Here is a 20,222-nt window from a genome sequence, read left to right on the forward strand (position 1 = left end):
GCCAGGATTTAAGGTGCTGGAGGTAAAGGACTCCCCAAGATGTGTCCCCAAAACTGGTGGTTCTGAGAGAAGGTTTGGAGTCTGAGCTCCCCGTGGCTTCTACCCTCACACAGGGAGCTTATTTACTGGGCAGAGGGTCTTATCCAGTAGGACTGAGGGAGGGTCTAGAATCTGGAGTGTCAACCAGCTGCCCAGGTGACTCAGGGGCCAGAAAGGGCATCATCATGTCCCCAGACCACAGCCCCCTAGTATTGGGGAGGGGGTGGCAGCACGGATCCCCGACCCGGGAGGCAGGTGGCAGGTTCCCTCACAACCTTGAGGTCTCTGTGCCCACAGCCGCATCGAGTGGGTGTGGCTGCACTGGAGCGAGTACCTGCTGGCCCGAGATGAGTTCTACCGCTGGTTCCAGAAGATGATGGTCACCCTGGAGCCCCACATCGAGCTCCAGCTGGGCCTGAAGGAGAAGCAGTGGCAGCTGAGCCACGCCCAGGTGCTGCTGCACAACGTGGACAACCAGGCGGTGCTCCTGGACCGGCTGCTGGAGGAGGCAGCCTCCCTGTTCAACAGGATCGGGGACCCCAGCGTGGATGAAGATGCCCAGAAGAGAATGAAGGCCAAGTATGATGCAGTGAAGGCCAAGGCCCAGGTGAGGGTGAGGCTGAGTGGGCTGCATCTTCACCCACCCATGCATGTATCCACTCTTATCTATCCATTCCAGCCACTGTTTGCCTACTATCAAGCTGTCTACCTCCTGTCAATCTATCTTCCTACTATCAATCCATCTACTCACCTGTTCCCTATCCAACCACCCTCCCATCCATCTACCCACTCACCCATCTACCTCCCCACTAAATCACCAAATCTCCCCTTCACTATCCACCCACACACCACCCCATTCACTTATCTACCCCACCATTTGTTCATCCACGTATCCTGCCACCCATCTGTTGACTCACTCTTCCATCTACTTCCCCGCCAGCCTAACCAATCTCCTATTCATCTCTTCAAACAATTGCCCACCCATTCATCTATCTATCCATTCACCTACCCATCAACCGAGCCACCTCTTCCTCACTCACCCATTCACTCATCCATCTCTCCACTGCCTACCCCTTCACCACCTACCTACCCACTATCGACCGTCACCCACTCGTTTATCCCACCATCCACCCACCTAGCTACCCATCCCCCAATCCTCACCTACCTAGTCTTCCACCACCCCCTCACTCATCCACCATTATCTACCATCCAGACACCCAGTGTTGCGCAGTGCTTAATATACATATGGGTGTGTTGACCGACTGGTGGACTGTGATGTTCACTTTGATCCAAACAGCTTCCCCCCTTCTCCTCCTTTCTCTCTCTTCCTCTCTCCCTCCTCCCCTCCCTTCCTCCTTCTACCCTTAAGTCCTTCTCCTTCAGTGTTTCCTCCTTGCTCTCTCTTGCCCTTGCCCCAGTCCCTCTGTCCATCCCCTGTCTACATTTCCTCAACCCATTCTTGCCTTAATTAGGAAACAGTTCATTGAGTTACCAAGTCCAATTATATTTTTTAGAAATTTCATTTGGTTCTGTATTATGTCTCCCTGTTCTTTTTAATACATTTTGTCATTTTCCCCCTGAGATTTTGCATTCCTCCCCGATATAGCTTATATTTGCAATCATTCTAAACATACGTATTTTACAGTCTCCATCAGATTGTTCTAGTGGCTGAAGTTCCAGGGTCTAAGGCTGAAGCTCCATGTCAGGCACCTGTGTGTCCCCTGACATGGTGGATTGTTTCCTTGGGAGGCGTCGTCCTTTTGAGCTCTGAGCTCAGCCTAAGCAGGCTGTGTCTGCAGAAGCCCACGGCTGGGACACCGCCTGAGAGTGGCTTTCTGTTGGCTTCAGCTGGGCTCCCCCGGAGGTTTATCTTCATGACCCCTATTTTTATGTCAGTGAACTGGCTTGGGGGTTCCCAGATCAAGCAGATATTGTAAACGTGAACCCCAAGCCAGAATCATGCAACAGGCCCCAACTCCATATTCTGAAGGGTGATTGGGTTTTTTGTTTGTTTGTTTGTTTGTTTGTTTTCAGGCCGAGGCTAAAACACACAAGTTTCCTTCTTGAATTGTGTTTGTAACAGTTTTTTTTTTCTACTTCACCCTTTGGCTAGTGGGGGCGGGCAGTCACTTGAGGCTCTCTTTTTGCAGTGGTCTCTGTTGCCTCTGAGCCCAAAGTCTCACTTCTTACCCTAAGCCTGAGCATTAAACCCAAGCTTCTAGTAACCAAGACTTCAGGCACCTGTGTGAGCTTCACAGGGTGGTTTCCTGGGCAACTTTACCTCTGGCCCATGGGAAGGTCTCTTCCCTCGGTGTGACGTGGGTCTGCATTGAAACAGTGTTTGCTATGTTACATTTTATCTGGCATTTCTGGCTCTCTAGTCGGCTGTAGAGCTGGAACTGGACGTCTCCTGGGTTCTTCATGCTGACGGTTTAAGGGAAGTAAGCTCTATGATAAGCAGAGCTAGAGAATCCACCAGGAACAGGACTCTGGCGCTTGGGAAGGGACTTGGATTCCAAGCCAGGCACTGCTGCTTCCCAGCTGTGTGGCCTCAGGGCAGCTCACCTGACCCGCACCCTGGTTGTGGGGGCTGTATGGTTACATGTGAGCTCTTTGAAAACTGGCAAGCATTTTGCCAATATAAAGAATGACTTCTACTCTCAGTAGCAGTGAGAATAAATAGTAACCACAGTGGCTCTTTGCCATGCAGCAGGTGCTCAGAACTATCTATTGAAATAATGAGAACTCCACCCCTGCAGTTTGAAGGCAAGCAACCCCCAGGGCCGCAGAGAGAAGCGACAGGAGGCTCCAGGAGACTGCGCAAGGTCCCGAATGGATGGGATTCGACTTGGTTCTTGCAGAGGCAGCCAACTGGCCCTCATCCGGTCCTGCCAAGTCCTGTGTGGCACAGGCAGGCTTCATGGAAGTTCTCTCTCACTCCAGGTCTGCCCCTCTGGCCCAGCTGGGACAGGTGCCTGGCTCCACAGCCTCTTTGCTGTGACTTTACAGGAAACAGGTGTTCGTGCCAATCAGCAGAGAGCGCCTGGTGCAGGGTGTAGAGATGAGATCAAAAGTTATTGGTGTGTGTGCAGGTTTGCATGTATGTGCGTGGGTGTGTGTGCATGTTTGTATGTGAGGGTGGATGCTGGGGTGCTGAGTGAGCATCAATTCCGGCCCAGATGCTGAAATGATTGCCTCTAAGAGCCTCATTTTCATTCCCGGAGGCTCTCCCCTCACATGATCCAAAACACTATAGATACCATAGCTCTTATTAGTGAGAGCTGTTTTTTCTAACCTTTTCCTGTCTCTGACCTCATCTGCTCCCCCAACCTTTCTATGAAGTAGATGGAGAAGCTGTTATTGAACTCTTTTTTTTTTTTTTTTTCTGAGACTGAGTTTCACTCTTGTTGCCCAGGCTGGAGTACAATGGCACGATGTCAGCTCACCGCAACCTCCTCCTCCCAGTTTCAAGTGGTTCTCCTCCCTCAGCCTCCCGAGTAACTGGGATTACAGGCATGCACCACCACGCCTGGCTAATTTTTTTAGTAGAGATGGGGGGGGGTCTCTCCATGTTGGTCAGGCTGGTCTTGAACTCCCGACCTCAGGTGATCCACCTTGGCCTCCCGAAGTGCTGGGATTACAGACGTAAGCCACTGTACCCGACCTTTTGGACTCATTTTTTAGATTAAAAAACATTCTATGTGTCAGACACCAGCGGCCCAGTAGAAAAAGCCAGAGGTGCTTGCGACTCCTAAGGTGGTACTCCCTGCAGCTGCACCTCAGGTCCTGGGTGAGTGCCTGCACCTGTGACCATCAGGATGCGCTGGGGCCCCGGGTGCTTCTGTGGTCGGGCTGGGACAGTGAAAGGCAGGTTTGAGCTGCTGAAGAGGGAGCCCTTGCGTCCAGGGCTCTCAAGAGGCAAAGGCCCACGTGGCAGTGTCCTGGGGCAGGAGTGTGGGAGCCTGCGTCATGTGCGGAGACAGCAGTGATGGGGGAGATTTGGGGGACGGTGAGGGGGAGGCTGCCTCCATGGTGGAAGCCCTTGGAGTTGCCAGATAGCTGGCCAATGCTGATGCCAATGTGGAAATGGGGTGCTGTTGTTTGTGGGGTGGCTGGACCCTGCATGGAGAAGTGAATTCAGTTTTGGCTTTCTCAGCTGTTGGTTGAAGGCCCCTGATGAAGTGTTCCTGCAAGCTTGAGGACTTTGTTCTCACTCACAGGGAGCCGGGTCAGCTCTTAGACAGGAGAGCTGTGGTGTACCCTGGGGGTGTTTCCTGCCTCTATAAGCTGGTCGTGGGGAGGACTGAGGGGTAGGTGGGGAGGGGCTAGGCAGACCCCTACGGCCCCTTTGATCTTGTATTCAGAAGGTGTGAGCATGCATTTGTAAGGTATGAGGATCTACAGCATCCACCAGATTCTATGGATGGAGCTTTCGTGGATCCAGAGGGTGCTATGTTCTTCCTAAGCCTGAGAGGCTCCTGAGAGGGGCAAACTTTTCCATCGCCGTTGGCCGGAGATTTAACCACCCAATCCTAAGCTCCTCATCAGCAAGGTGGGATGCAGTCCCAGGCGTCGACCTCCTGGGTGTCCCCAGCCCTCCAGCCCCAGACAAAGGGGGAGGATTCCAGCCTTATCCCAAGGTGGGTGGGGACTCCACATACCTAGCAGCCCACAGGGATCCTTGATGGACCCGGCCTCCCAGTCCCTGCTGTGAACATTTGATGAAGATCTCCCCTGCATAAAAGGTCTCTCTCAGGGCAGTCCTCTGACTCCAGCAACAGATCTGTCCTGGTGCCTTCCTAGGGATCCAGGCCTGGCTTCGGGGTGGGATTGGTGTCTAGGTTCAGATTAGTGCTCTTACTTTTACCTATGAGAGCCCATTGCCACTGCTTGCCGTGCTAGGAACAGGCCACTGCTCCAACGAGGACAACCCATTTTTGACGTCCAACATGTTAATTAGCACAGCCTCTAGGGTTGATGGGGACAGAGCCACAGAAGCACCATGGGGTCCTCCCTGAACTGGAGCCTTTGTGACCACCTGATGGAGGGAGATTCTTGACTAGGGCCAAGGCTAAGCCCAGAGGGGAGCAATGGCACATTATCACCCCACAGCGTTTGCAAGTGAAGTGTAGACAGGGCAGGCTTGCTGCGGGGAGGGGCTTGCTTGTTTGTTTTTAATCCTGATTTAGTTTTCCCAAAGGCAGGCACATGGCAGCATCCTCACCCCCCGCTGCTGCCCGTGGCGGCCCTCACAGAAGGCGCGTCTGTCTGGCATCTTGGCCGTGAACCAGAGCTGCTTGTGATGAATCAGAGCTGCTCGTGCAGCCCTTTGCAGGGGCATAAATCCACACCACCCTTGTTAATTGGTTGAGTTTTGACATTTCTGACAGCTCTGCCCGCCGCAGATGGTGTAATTGCTGGGGCTAACAAGAAGGTTGAGCACCTTCCCGTTTGTCACCCTGTCATTCTCCAGCACGGCTGGATTCTGCCCTGTTACTGTTATGCCTGGCGCAGGTCTCAGCTGGATCCCCGCACCTCCTGCCAAGGTCCCCTCTGAGCACCTGCTCCCCATCACACAGACTTTTATTTACCCTGGACTTCTCCGGGTGCCAGCACCTCATCCTTCACACCCTGGGGGCTGCGGCCGGCACTTCCATGGGATAGTTTACTCCCGGCTGCGTCTATCACCATCAGCGCGGCCAGGGGCCCAGCATTCAGCCTCCGCCTGTTACTCCTGACCCGCTTTGTTTCATGAATGAGCCTTTCCTGTGGATGGAGGAGGCTCCAGGAGAGGTTTGACGGATTTAAATAACCCTGCAGGAAGGGAAGCCAGCAGGGGAGCTTGCAGAGGCCTCGGAGCCATCCTTAGGGCTGCAGGCGGAAAGCATGAAGGGCACCACACCCACCCCCCTCCCCCGCCGCCCCCGCCCCCCCCCCCCCACCCCGAGCTTGCTCCACTTTCAGATTCAAGCAGGGCCCATGTTTTGTAAGAATTTTGTCTTTCTTTATTCAAGTTGTAAACTAGTTCAATTACTATAACTTTAAAATAGGCTTTTGACTGGGCGAGGTGGCTCACGCCTGTAATTCCAGCACTTTGGGAGGCTGAGGCGGGTGGATCACTTGAGGTCAGGAGTTCGAGACCAACCTAGCCAACATGGTGAAACCCCATCTCTTCTAAAAATACAAAAAAAAAAAAAAAAAAGAAAAGAAATAAAAGAGAATAAAAGCTAGACATCATGGTGCACCCCTGTAATCCCAGCTACTTGGGAGGCTGAGGCATGAGAATCGCTTGAACCCAGGAGGCAGAGGTTACAGTGAGCCAAGACCAGGCCATTGTACTCCAGTCTAGGGGACAGAGCGGGTCTCTGTTTCAAAAAATAAGAAATAAAAATAGGTTTCTAAATAAGAATGTATGGTGCCTCCCATGTTATTTCTGTTTTTCACAACCCCAGTTGGAGTGCTCAACATTTGTTATTGTTGTTGTTATTTTTTGAGACAGAGTCTTGTTCTGTCAGGTGAGATAGGCTGGAGTGCAGTAGTGCAGTCACAGCTCACTGCAGCCTCTACCTCCCGGGCTCAAGCAATCCTCCCGCCTCAACCTCCCAAGTAGCTGGAACTACAAGCGTGCTTCACAAACCCAGCTAATCTTTAAATTTTTTGTAGAGATGCCATATCACTATGTTTCCAAGGCTGGTCTCGATCTCCTGGGCTCAAGCGATCCTCCTGCCTCAACCTCCCAAAGTGCTGGGATTACAGACATGAGCCACCATGCCCAGCCTTGAGAGAACTTCTCAGCTCTCTACGGAAGAGCTTGGTCCTAAGCCTGGGCTTCCCGTTTCTAAAATGGGGATATTTTCTTCTACTTGCAGTGGTGGTTGCAAGGTTTATATGAATTCATATTTCTAGATTCGGTGAGGAGCTTCCCAAAGAAGAGAAAGGCATGTCTGAAAGAGCTAAGGGTGCATTTCAGATGCATTTGCCCGTTCACTCTGCCCAGCTGAGAATGTCTGACTTAGCTTGATGGATGGTCAGAACCCTCCTGGACAGGGCCTGGCTCCACGATGAAGAGCTGAGGTCAGCCAGCTATGGTTCATGCACCACCTCCAGCCCATTCCTAGCTTAGCCTCAGCCTCCCGAGTAGCTGAGACTACAGGTGCACACCACCACACCCGGATAATGTGTTTATTTATTTTTTATAAAAATGAGGTCTGACTGTGTTGCCTAGGCTAGTCTTGAACTCCTGGGCTCAAGGAATCCTCCTGCCTCAACCTCCCAAAATGCTGGGATTATAAGCATGAGCTAGAATGGCTTTTATATTTTCAAACGGTTGGGAAAAAATGAAAGCCAAATATTTCTTGATGTGTGAAAATGACATGAAAAACATTTCAGTGTTCATAATTAAAGTTTTATTGGAATGCAGCCATTCTTTTCACGTTATCTGCAGCTACTCATGTGCTACAACAGAAGTTGCATGCCGGCGATGGAGGAGCTCCATATGGCAGGCCAAGCTAAAAGCATTTCCTGGGTGGCCCTTGACAGAAACAGTCAATGATTTTGGAGTCTGACACTTGCTGTTGGAATCTTTTCTGCAAGAAAAAAATCTTTTCTGCAAGAGAGTTCTGTGACATCCCAACTCCAGTCTGGACATTTGCAGAAGAGGAGGGTTTTGTGATTGATTGAGTATTAAATAAGACAATGCTTTGAAGTTTCACGCACACCTAGCATAGGTGCTTATTGAATGAGTCTCCTTTTTCCCTTTTCTTGGCTCTCTTTGGAAACTTCCCTCCGATGGCAAACACTCCAGATTTGTGCTTCCTGCCATTCAGGAAGCGTTCCCGGAGCATGCCCTGAGCTAGACCCCGGGAGATGAAATAACAGGGGCAGCCTTTTTTCTAGGGGCCTCCTGGATCCCCCAGTGGGTGATGATGCCATGGACAACTGCTGTGATGAAGTTGCATCCCAGTGGTTTGGGAACGCAGACGGAAGGCCGTTAATTCAGCCTGGGGCAATGGGCACAGCCTCAAGAGTGAGAAGGGAGCCTGGGGTTAGTATTGCAGGTGGGCACCCGCTGGGGGTGTCAGAAGAGCTTGGAGAAGGCAGGAGATGATCAGCAATGCCTCGAGGTTGTTAAGCGCTTACCAGTTGCCAGTCTCTGTTTTGGGAGCTGTGTGAGCTCTGGCCCATTTCATCTCACTTTCTCCCAATGAGGCAGGTGTTATTAACCATACCATATGGATGAGGGGACTTGGGCACAGAAGGGTTAATTAGGTGCCTAAGGTGGGGCCAAGGTTCAAGCCACAGGCAGTGGGATCCCAACCCCAGGGTCCTGACTGGTGGACCACAGAGCTACATCATGGGGACCTGTCCTTGAAATGATAGGCTACAAGGATTGGACTTGGGCCTGGGGCCAGTGGGGAGCCATGAAGGAATATGGGGAGACAGCACTGTGATCAGGGCGTGTTTTGAAAAACTTAGTCTCTAGGAGTACAGTCTGGCTCATAGCAGGGACACCATCATTTTTCCAAATGTCAGCCACCCTCAGGACATCATCTTGCCCCTGTGTTGTTAAGACCTTTGGTGGGACTGGCTGAAAATAGAGATGACTCCAACCCATGCAATACATATCACCGTATTCATGGGGAAATGGGGCAACTTGCCATTGATTTGCACACCCTGTGGACACTGTTGTGTAATGGAGCTAGAAATACTGGTTTCTAGCATTCAACCCAGCTCAGATTGAATCTTGGCGCTTTCCTAGCTGAGTGCCCTTGGGCAAATCGCTTTATCTCTCTGTATCTTGGTGTCCTCATCTGTCAAACTGGGATTGTAATGGTACCACCTTATGGAGTGGTCAGGAGAGTTCGCTGAGCTCGTGTGTGTCAAGCTCTTAGAGCAATGCCCAGCACCTTGGTGAGTGCTCAAAACGATAGTGTGATGTAGTAGTAGTAGTGCTAATGTTGTTGCTGCTGCCGCCGCGCCTCAGTCTTGAATGCCACTCCTAGGATGTGGCAAACAAGAAAACCAGCTGCATAGTGACAGGGCCCAGTGCCAACATGCTCTGGTCTCCAAAGCCAAGTCTCTTGGCATATTGCTCGTAAGGCAGAACAGAGTATCTGAGAGCTCTTTGTGTCTAGAGAAAGGGCTGGGGGTTGGTTGCACCTCCTGCCAACACACACAATCACAGACACACACACACACACACACACACACACACACACACAGAGAGGCAGGCTACGGGTTTTCTGGCCTTTGGGCTGTCTGGGCTGGGGACCCTCATGGCTGGTGATTCTCCTCCTCCTGCAGGACCGGGTAGATCTGCTGGAGCAGGTAGCCCGGGAGCATGAGGATTACCAGGCAGGCGTGGACGAGTTCCAACTGTGGCTGAAGGCGGTGGTGGAGAAGGTGAATGGCTGCCTCGGGCGGAAATGCAAGCTGCCTATCACACAGCGCCTCTCCACACTGCAGGTAATCCCCAGCTGTGTCTCAACCAGAGGGACCCTAGGGACACTCACAGAGGGTGGATTCTATGGCATAGTTTCTTTAATAGGACAGTGCTCGGTGCCACAGAATATATAAGTACCCACAGAACCCCGTGAGGAGAAGCGTGGAATCTAGTCTAAACGCTTGGGTCCTCAGAGGCTTTATGGAAATCCCTGGCCAGCAGAGCATTTGGAAATCCAGGACCACAGAAGCACGGTCTAGGCCAGTGGTCTCAAATGGGAGGCATTTGGCAGTATCTAGAGACTCCTCATCCCGAGGAAAATCTTTGGCAATGTCCTAAGAGGGTAGAGGGGGTGGATGCTGCTACTGCATACAGGTGGCGGCCAGGGGTGCTGCAAAACCACTGTACAGTGCACAGGACAGCCCCACACAGCACAGAGCAATCAGCCCACGTGGCAATGGTGCCAAGGGAGAAGAACCGTGGTGCAGGCACCAGGTCTGCCTTCGGGAGAGTGAGCTCCCCACTTTTCACCTGCTGTGTGGCTTTTAGTGAGCCCCTGACTCCCTCCACAAAGTGAGTGGGTAGAATGTCTTTAATAATTCAAGAAGCACTTGATAAATTTTGCCACAACTGTGCAGTACCTGAACTATTTCTTTAATATTTGTATTTAAATGGGCTCTTTTTTTAAAAAAAAAAAAACTGATGATTATTTATTTAGAAAGAAAACATATCACTGTCATAAATGGAAAAGATGGTGCCGATTCCAAATGGGCAGATAACCACACAAATAAATACAATGAAACCGAATGGAGCCTTTGGTTCTGTTTGGCTCCACACTGTTTCCAGCTGAAGGTGTGGAAAGGAAGATAAACAAATGTCAGAAAGTGTTCAAGACAGAAGCACCCAACAGAGACTTCCTCCTTGACTTAATCAAATGGCTTGAAAAAGACTTATGGGGAAGGAATAAGGTTCTCAGGTGGTGAGTCCATGCTGCTTAAGGCAGACAGTCCAGCCCTTGGGAAGGCCCCTCTGGCTCTAACACGGGACTCTAGGAATCAGCGTTTTACAGGGCAATCCTAGGTCTGCTCTGGAAGATGCACCAACCGTTTTCTTTTTCCCTGCCTGTTTTTCCCTCACCCCCGCTACCCTCTTCAGGACATTGCCAAAGATTTTCCCAGGGGCGAGCAGTCTCTGGAGAGGCTGGAGGAGCAGTCTGTGGGCGTCATTCGGAACACCTCTCCTTTGGGTGCAGAGAAGATCACCGGAGAACTGGAAGAGATGAGGAAAGTTCTGGAGAAGCTGCGCGCCCTCTGGGAGGAGGAGGAGGAGCGGCTGCGGGGCCTGCTGCAGTCCAGGGGAGCCTTTGAGCAGCAGATTAAGCAGCTGGAGGCCGAGCTCAGCGAGTTCGGGATGGTCCTGCAGAGGCTGGCCCAGGAGGGTCTGCAGCCTGCGGCGAAGGCGGGGACCGAGGATGAGCTGGTGGCCCACTGGAGACGCTACTCGGTAAGCGTGTCTGGCCGAGTCACGAAGCCCGGGTTGCCGTCTATGCCCCAGGGTCCTGGCACTCAGACCTCCTCTGTGATGGAGAATCGGGCTGAGCCCTGAGCACACTCACTCTGCTTCTCCAGGATTCTTGATATCTCAGCTCCCTGAGTGGGGAGTAGACAAGTTGGATGTTTATCCCCATTTTCTGGAGGAGGAGGCTGGGGCCTGCAGAGATTTTTTTCCCCCAGCATCCCTAGAGTCACATGGTGGGTCTGTGAATAAATAACAGCAGAGGTGGATGAGGCAGCCAGGGTTGGGCCTCAAAGCTAGTCTCTTGCCCAGTGGTGGGATAAGATGTGGGCTTCCTCTCCGTGGAACAGGGAATATTGGATCAGAAGGGGAAACTCTTAGTGTGGAGATGATGGGGAACAAACATGGGCCTCTGGGAGGCCAAGCAGCAGAGGCCCACGGTGGCTGGGGTGCTTCCCAGACCAGACACGACATCCCATCAGAGGCTCCCCAACCCTCCATGCAGGTGTACGCACCGAAGCTTGACTTGTGGATAAAGAGAGTTTTAAAATAATAAGCAACGGCCCTCCCCACCTCTGTCTGTATATATTGTTAACTCAGGATCACGACTCCATGAGAGGCGATATCTCCAAGGGAAGCCATCCCAGATCTTACCTGCACTCTGCCACCATTGTTATATTTTTCCTCTTCCTTCTAATCTTTGCCCATATGCAACAATATTTTTTGTAGGGAGAAACAAAGGGCACGTATTCTTCAGGGCTGTCTTCTCGTTCGATCTTGTAGCAGAACAGGTTATCCTGCAGTGATCACCTTCCTGCAAAGGGAACTGTCCCCCCCTTTAGGACTGTGTGCCTCAATGCTCGTTGGAGGTGATATGGCACAGTGGTGAGGGATGGGGACTTTGGGGCCAGACTAGCTGGGTTTAAGTCCTAGTTTCTCTCCTTGCTAACCGAGTGGCTTTGGGAAAATTACTTTAACTTCTGTTATGTGTGAAATGAAGCACTGAGAGGCTGGGAGACTTGCCCGTGGTTATATATCCAATAGGTGGAGATAGGGATTTTAACTCGAACCCACGTAATCTGACTAAAGGTCATATGCTTCTAACCACTGGGCCAGCTCGGGCTCCCAGTTCTAGAAAATTAACATAGCAAGAGGAACAGACCAGGAATCCAGACATCAGTGGGTCTGTCCCCTCCAGGACTGCAACCCTGGGATGCTCCTGAGAGAGCAGAGGGCTGGGTATGACTTGCGTTATCCCTCTGCTGGTCAGAACAGGACCCTTGTCTGTTTCAGGGAGACTGTTTTCATCGAACGTTGAAGTCAGGGTGGATTTGTGGCTTATCCAGTGTCAGGTCAGAAATGCAACTACCTGGCAGGGTCCACCCTCCTGAGCCTCCCAAGGAATCAGCAAACTAAACCTGATAACAGTACAGGTCCCAGCACGGCATGTCAGAGCTAGAAGGGATGCGGTCTTATTTTTACAAGGAGGGAAGTGAGCCTAGAAAAAGGTCATGCTTAGCCAGGCCACCCAGCCATGGGGCAGCATCCTTCCCAGGAATGAGGGCCCTGGGTGTTCCTGTACTGCCTCAAGTTGATGATGGGCCTTCCGGTGGCCGGGACAGGTCTCTCTCCAGGGCAGCCCCCAGTCTTGCTCACCCTCTGCACCCTTGCGCTTCTTTGGCTGAATTCCTGCTGGCCAGCCAGCTTTCCTGACCACGGATATGCTGGGCTTCTTCATGAATGATTTTCAACCTGCCAGTTCCCACAAACCAACTGTGTCTGGTCTGTGAAAACTTTCATAGACGTCATTATATTTGCTAACTAATTGAATAGTGATAGGAATATTTTTGAGAATGAACAGGGCTGGCTGGGCAGATTCGGTGTCCTTCTGCCTACATAGTGGCAGCCGCTATGCCCGTATTGCCCTAGCCACTGCCTAAAATCCTTCCCTCTATTTGTGCTTTCTCCTTTGAGCTTAATCCTCTAAACCCTGTTCATCCGTGGGTCACCCCAGGCTAAGCCTAATTGGAGCTGCCCCCAGTTCCTCGTGAATGAAGGATCGAGCAGAGGTCGGTATGGTCAAGAAGGGCAAAAGCACAAGGCTGCCTCCTGGGATTGAGGGAGCTGGGGATGGGGAGGGACCAATGTACCCCTGCTCTGTACCAGGTACCTTGTCCATATCACCCGACCCATGTGGTTGGTGAAAGTGGCCCCATTTATCAATGAGGAAACAGCCCAAAGTGCACAGCTAGGAAAAGACAGAGGTGGGTCTCCAGGCCAGCTCTGTGTTGTGGCAAAGCCCATGCACTTTCCACTACCCCACTTTGCCTCCTACTGAGCAGGGCCAAGCAAGGGACTGGGAGTCCTGCAGATCATGGTCAAATGCAGAACTTCCCAGGACAGCAGGGAAAGGCTGTGTCTGGAGTGTCTGCACACATTGAAGTGAAGCAACTTAGGAATAGTCCATGCAAATATCTTCTAGGCCTGCTGAGAATAATAACCGGGTTCACAGGCACCTTTAGAGGCATGAAGAGGCCCTGCTCTGATGTCAGGTCCACCATCTGCAGACTCTGCAACCATCAGACAGCTCTTAGCCCAAGTTTCCTTGTAAATAACATTGGGACACAGAGACTAGCCTTTCAGGACTGTTGCGAGGCTTAAACAAATGGGACACCCAGGGCGCTCAGCCTGGCATTGGTGTCCCTTAGTTATTTGTATCATTAGGTTCCAAGCTTTGCCATGGCAATGCTGGGAGGTAGGCGATACAAAAGAGCAGAACCGTAGCCCAGCAACAGACAGGAAAGGCTGAGTTCCAGGTCATGGAGCTGGAGATGGGAGGACAGGGATTGAGCTCAAGAGTGGGACCCAAGTTCCTGCCCCTGGTGACAGTTTCTGCCCAGCCTGGCCCGCCCCCACTGGCCATGGTCACCCCCCTGCACACACACAGTTATCCTGTTGAGGAGCCTCATCCTCCTGCTGTGGTATCGTCATGTGCTGCAGGCAACACGGGCGGCGCTGGCCTCAGAGGAGCCCCGGGTGGACCGGCTGCAAGCCCAGCTGAAGGAGCTCATTGTCTTCCCCCATGACCTGAAGCCACTCTCTGACAGTGTCGTCACTGCCATCCAGGAGTATCAGAGGTATCTGGGAAGGCTGAGGGCGGTGGGACTCAGGGTGTGCTGGAACCCACATTTCCCCATCTCCAGAAGGCAGGCTTGCTTTCTCCTGCAACATAGTAACTTCTAAATCATTCTTTGCACCTCTCAATGACTGGCTTTTGCAGGTTCTCTCTTAGCTCAGACACTGTCCCCTTTGACTGTTCTGCATTTGCTCCCAGAAAGAGGCCTGAACTTTGCATTTATCCAGGCTACTGGTTGAGCCACCCATCCTATCATGACTCTTTATGCAGGTTAGCACTGGGGAGGGGTGATGGCCCAAAGGGAGGACTTTTCAATAGACAGACTCCATTCCCCTGCCTTCGGGTGCTGACTTCAACATCCGAGCCGTCTCCAGACCAGCCTCCACCTGCCCCCTCAGCTTCTGGGCTCAGGCACAGCAGGACCTCCAGCTTCCTAGTTTAGCAAAAGCAGCAGCCCTGTATCCTCCCTGTGCGGAACTGAGCCAAGTGTTGATTTGAAATCTGTTACCTGTCCTCACTGCATGAGCCTCCGAGGTGTTCTGAACATGGTACAACTGTCCACACAGCTGTCGTGCGTCTCCCACCTCTGCCTGGTGCAGGGAGCTCTTTCAGAATGAACGAAGGGAGCTCCTTCTTTGCCGTGTGTCTCTCATCCCACAGCATGCTCAGGCCCACATCTATAAAACTGGGGCAGTGGCCTGGATCCCCCATGGGATGCTAAAGTAGGGGTAGGACTGGGGTTGGGGGGTTGAATTTCCTGTGCATGAAGCAGGCAGGGAAACAGAGTGGCCAAGGGTCTTCCTCTCTCTCTGGTTTCTCTCACTGAGGTTTCAGGTACTGGTTTCCTATGACTTGGTGCTGGACATTGTGTTTGAAAAATTATTGGCCGGGCGCGGTGGCTCAAGCCTGTAATCCCAGCACTTTGGGAGGCCGAGACGGGCGGATCACGAGGTCAGGAGATCGAGACCATCCTGGCTAACACGGTGAAACCCCGTCTCTACTAAGAAATACAAAAAACTAGCCGGGCGAGGTGGCGGGCGCCTGTAGTCCCAGCTACTCGGGAGGCTGAGGCCGGAGAATGGCGTGAACCCGGGAGGCGGAGCTTGCAGTGAGCTGAGATCCGGCCACTGCACTCCAGCCTGGGCGACAGAGTGAGACTCCGTCTCAAAAAAAAAAAAAAAAAAAAAAGAAAAATTATTTGTAGAAATTAAATGGGCCTAGAATGACGTTATCTCACTCAAGAAAGGGTTTTCTTTGCTTCTGCCAGATGCCTGGGGGCAGGCAGGACTAGTCTAGGGTCTCCATAATTTATCTTCAAGGCTTGTATTCCCTGGTCATGCAGCTGGGCTATCCGTCTGTTGGACTGGCTTGCTTGCAGTGCATTTTTATCCTGAGGGCATGGACCTTTGCGATCCCAGCTTCACGTGAGGTGCTGTTTTCAGAATCTGCCCCTTTTTGATAGACTCTTATCCTGAGAGGCTGCCAAAACCCTAAGTCAGTTTTGCAGCTATTTCTTCCAGATTGGCAAGTGCCCTCAGGGTCAAAGTAGCTTTGGATGTTAGACTCACATTTTTATTACTTGTTTTTTAAAACTTTGATCGAGCAATTTTTTTCTTTGCCTTTTGTTTTTGTACTCAGTGGGAGGGCCAGTCTGAATTAATTATTCTTCTGTTACTGGAAGAATAATGTCTCCATGTGTCATCTCATCTAACACTTAAAATGATTATATGCGAGGGACACTGTGTTGCCTATTTCATAGGTGAGAAAACTGAGGCTTATTAATATTGAACCACTTAAGATCGCATAGCTGGCCTGTCTGGCTTCAAACTCCCAGCTCTTTATACCTACTATAGAATCAGAGAACACTCATGCCTCTTATGTATTTACGTATTTACTTTGGAGACAGGTGTTGCTCTGTCACCTAGGTTGGAGTGCAGTGGTGCAATCACAGCTCACTGCAACCTCGAATTCCTGGGCTCAAGCAATCTTGCTACCTCAGCCTCCCGAGTAGCTAGGACTACAGGCATGCACCATGATGCCTGGCTAATTTTTGTTTTTTTTTTTTTGTAGAGATGGGGTCTTGCTATGTTGCTCAGGCTAGTCTCATACTCCTGGCCTCAAGTGATCCTCCTGCTTTGGCCTCCCAAAGTGCTGGGACTACAGGTGTGAGCCACCATATCTTGCCCATGAATGTAAATTATATAAGAGCCTATAGGTCCCAAGGAGCCCCGGTGTCTGTCCTCAGGAAGACCCCAGGCCTGCTGCTGATGCCTTTTCATAGTAATATTAACCAGAGTCCCTTCCAGCTACATCTTGTGTCTACTGCTGCAGACACTCCCAGCAACTGAGATAGGAGAAGGCCCACCCTGGGAGCAGTGCACCCTGGGCCTCTTGAGGGTCTTGGTGGAGGCCTCATCCCTGGACTGAACCCACTCTCTCTCCTCCCTCGTTTTCTCCCTCCACGCTCCTCGCAGCCTGAAGGGGAAGAGTGCCAGGCTGCGCAATGCTGCAGGGGTGGAGCTGTGGCAGCATTTCCAGCGGCCTCTGCAGGATCTGCAGCTGTGGAGGGCCCTGGCCCAGCGGCTCTTGGAGGTCACTGCCAGCCTGCAGGACCTGCCTTCCCTTCACACCTTCCTACCCCAGATCGAGGTAACCGTGGTCCTGCCAACTGGGTGTGGCTGGGGTGGGCCACTGGCGGGGCATGGAGTTTCAGCCTCTCTCCCAGGGCAAGGCCCATTGCTGGGTCCTCCGGATATCTGGGGAGAGCTCACTGCGCCCGGTCTGCTGAGTCCTGGTGCACAGGGAGTGTCCATGCTTGCTTGTTACAGTGACAGAGGTCAGCTCGGCTCCGGGTTAACCCGGGGCTCCGTAGGGATGCTCCCCGCCCGCAAGCACCTCCCAGGTGGAGGCATCAGCAGTCCTGAGAAAGCAGCGTTATCAGGCCATTGCCTATACTGCAGCTGCAAGCGGCAGGAAATCTGACCTGACCTGCGGTATCTTAAAACAGGGACATTCAGGCAGTCCAGGTTGCCAGGCCATAGCTCAGGGGTGTCACCAGGACCAAGCCCTTTGTAGGTCTAAGCCAGGTCTCCCTTCATGGCCCCAGCATGGCTGCTCTGGCTCCAAACATGCATCTCCCATGAATCAACTGGCTCCGGTTGGAGCCGCGGGTGCACGGGGCTCTCTCCACCTCCACTTCCGCCTTTCAAATCCTCCCGACTCCTGCACACTCCCCTTACATCTCATTGGCTGGTCAAGGTCATATGATTATTCCTGGCCCAATCACCGGCAAGGATGATGGGATTACCGTAACTGGTTTGTACCAATTAGACTCAGTGCCCCGGAACTGAGCACTTTGCCTCCCAAAATGCTGGTTGTTTGGGAAGAGAGGAGGAGGAATGTCTGTGGAATGAGAAGACAGCATCTGCCATGATGTCCACCATTACGGTGCCCCCAGTATGCCTGTACATACTGTCTCTGACATCATTGAACTCTGAAGTGCATAAAATGATTTTGTGTCTAGAGATTGTTAGACACAAAGAGTGGGAAAAGGCTCAAACGTGTGTGAGATGTATAATCATTCTGGTTATAAAAGGCACACCTACTTGGAGAGTGTAAAGGTATGTGAAGAAGAAAACGAAAAGCTCCCATTATCCCACAAGCCATAGGGATGAACATGTTGGGGCAATTTCTCCATTGCTTTTTCTGCCACCTTGGTATTACTGGGGAGAACCAATAACCAGGATTGGCCTCTGCTCACGCTTGGGTACACTACTTGGTCATGTGCCTGCATTTTGAAACGTCTACCCTTGTGATTTTCCGCTTGGGGCTTATGTTGGGCCAATAATTTGTTTTCTTTCTTCATGGCTTTTTTTTTTTTTTTTTTTTGGAGACGAAGTCTTGCTGTATCACCCATGCTGGAGGGCAGTGGCGCAATCTCGGCTCACTGCAACCTCCGCCTCCCAGGTTCAAGAGATTCTCCTGCCTCAGCCTCCCAAGTACAGGCATGCACCACCACACCTGGCTAATTTTTTGTATTTTTAGTAGACTCAGGGTTTTATCATCATGTTGGCCAGGCTGGTCTTGAGCTCCTGACCTCAAGTGAGCTGCCCACCCCAGCCTCCCAAAATGCTAGAATTACAGACATGAGCCACTGCGCCAGACCTCTCTTAATAGTTTTTAAGCTGCAGGGCATGGCCTTTCTTTCCAAGGGTCCAGGGGGCCTCTTCTTCCAGCCCCATGCTCCAAAGGATGGTGGGACATCTTTTCTAGGTACTCCTCAGGGCATCCTGGAGTGAATTTCATGTGTGCCACAAACCTCAATTTTAGATCAGAAGATCCCAAATCTGTCCTTTATATCTGATTAAATCCATTTAGATATTTCCATGAGATATGGTCACCAAGAGACAGAAGATTTAATTACAATGTTTATGTATTTGGGATCAAGTTCTATAATTGTATATTCTGATATTCTCACTCCACACATTTGAGCTTTTGTTCTCAGCATCATTTAAAATCATTCAAATGAAAGTGATCATTTTCAATGGCTGGATAATATTCTATTTTGGAGAATGCCATAATTTAATGTTTCCACAATTAGAGGCTTAGGTTGTTTCTGATTTTTTATTGTCATAATTCACATATTTTGAATATCTATGCACTGTAGTTTTATTTCCATTTCTACCATGATCTTCCTTATTTTGCAGATGAGGGATCAGAGCCAGGGAACCTATTTGACAAAAGAGGAAACTGAGGCTCAGAACTGCCCCTAGCTTCCCAACCAGTACATAATCCAGACTCATGATCTCAACTCCCCAGCCTAAACTCTTAACTCCCATAATATTGCGTCTGAGCTTGGTGAAAAGGGGGTAAAGGTGACTCCCCTACAGTGAGAGGCTTGACCTCTGTGTGACTGAACACAAACTAGATGCCCTGGTTTGCAGGTCATGCCAGTACAGCTGTATCAGCTGTGGCTACACTGCCTCTTCCAGAAACACCTACCCTTGAAGGCCTGTCATCAGTACTGCCTTCTCCAAAGTAGTACTCGATTTCCCAAACCAGGAGTGTCCACCTCTGCCTTGAACTCCCACAGCACTAGCTCCAGCTTTGCTTAAAGAATGACCACTTTCTGTCTTGTATTGAAATGACTTACCTGGGTTGGAATCTTTGTTCTTTCTCTCCCAACCCTGTGCCTAGCTCAGGGTTTTAAGTCTGAGAGTGGGTTCTCAGCAACATCATCAGGTATAAAATGAAAGAACTCTGGCCACAGACAAAACCTCTGACTTCCAGAACCCCAGACTCTTGATTAGAAATGCAAGAGGTGCTTACCTGAAACAGCTGGAGAGGCAACAGGAGCCAGAGGCTTGGTTCAGGCTCTAAGAATTGCAGGGCTTTTGGGGCAAGAAGAATGAGTGTAGGCTGGGAATGGGGTCAGGGAAGGCTTCCTGGAGGAGGTAGGGTCTGGGCTGTACAGAGTTCAGGCCGTATGGCAGCCTGCTGCCATTATAGGAGGCTTCTGAGCCCCCTTAGTTCTCCTCTTTGCCTGGCAAACTCCTGCACATCAGCAGTGTGCTGAGTATCACCTCCTCTGGGAAGCCTTCCTGAATTCTCTCTGATCATGCTCCTACAGGCCTGTAGCTCCCTTCAAAATGTCCAAAACACTGTTGCAGGTAGTGCTGGGGGGTGCATCCACTGTTACTGGTGATGGGGGATCACTGAGTAGAGGATCAAGCTGGCTGGGTCTGGGTTCTGCTGCAATGTGGTGGGTCGGTGGTGGGGAGCCAACTAACTGGGAGGCAGCAGCCGTTTAGGAGCTGTGTGGTCCAGGTGCCCAAGGCTGAGGGTGCACTGCAGTCAGGGGCAGAGGCCATGGAGAGGAGACAGACTTCTGAGGCCTGTAGGAGGTGGATGATACTCAGGCTTGAGTATCAAGACAGATGTGGGAGGCGGGAGAGGAATCAAAGTTGACCCCAAAACTCAGGGTCTTGCCAGCACATGCCTGCCAGCTCATTTTGTTTCTACTTGAGTTTGCTGCTTCCTCAGACACCTGCACAAAGGTAAGCTTCCTAAGCAGTTGCAACCAGAACAGTT

The 20,222-nt window shown here is 51.3% G+C and overlaps 1 protein-coding gene across 10 annotated transcripts in view; it reads left to right on the top strand.

The window, feature by feature from the left end:
- Positions 1-20,222, top strand: part of LOC105467472 (spectrin repeat containing nuclear envelope family member 3) — a 113,662-nt gene that overhangs the window by 56,290 nt on the left and 37,150 nt on the right. For all 10 annotated transcript variants that reach the window (XM_011717087.2, XM_011717086.2, XM_011717085.3 and 7 more), the window contains 5 exons: positions 337-646; positions 9,343-9,504; positions 10,637-10,984; positions 13,997-14,133; positions 16,607-16,781. In XM_011717087.2, coding sequence (XP_011715389.2) covers positions 337-646; positions 9,343-9,504; positions 10,637-10,984; positions 13,997-14,133; positions 16,607-16,781 — 1,132 coding nt within the window. The remainder of the gene's footprint in view (positions 1-336; positions 647-9,342; positions 9,505-10,636; positions 10,985-13,996; positions 14,134-16,606; positions 16,782-20,222) is intronic.

This window comes from Macaca nemestrina, chromosome 7 (genome assembly GCF_043159975.1).
Source record: "Macaca nemestrina isolate mMacNem1 chromosome 7, mMacNem.hap1, whole genome shotgun sequence".
Classification (NCBI taxonomy): domain Eukaryota; kingdom Metazoa; phylum Chordata; class Mammalia; order Primates; family Cercopithecidae; genus Macaca; species Macaca nemestrina.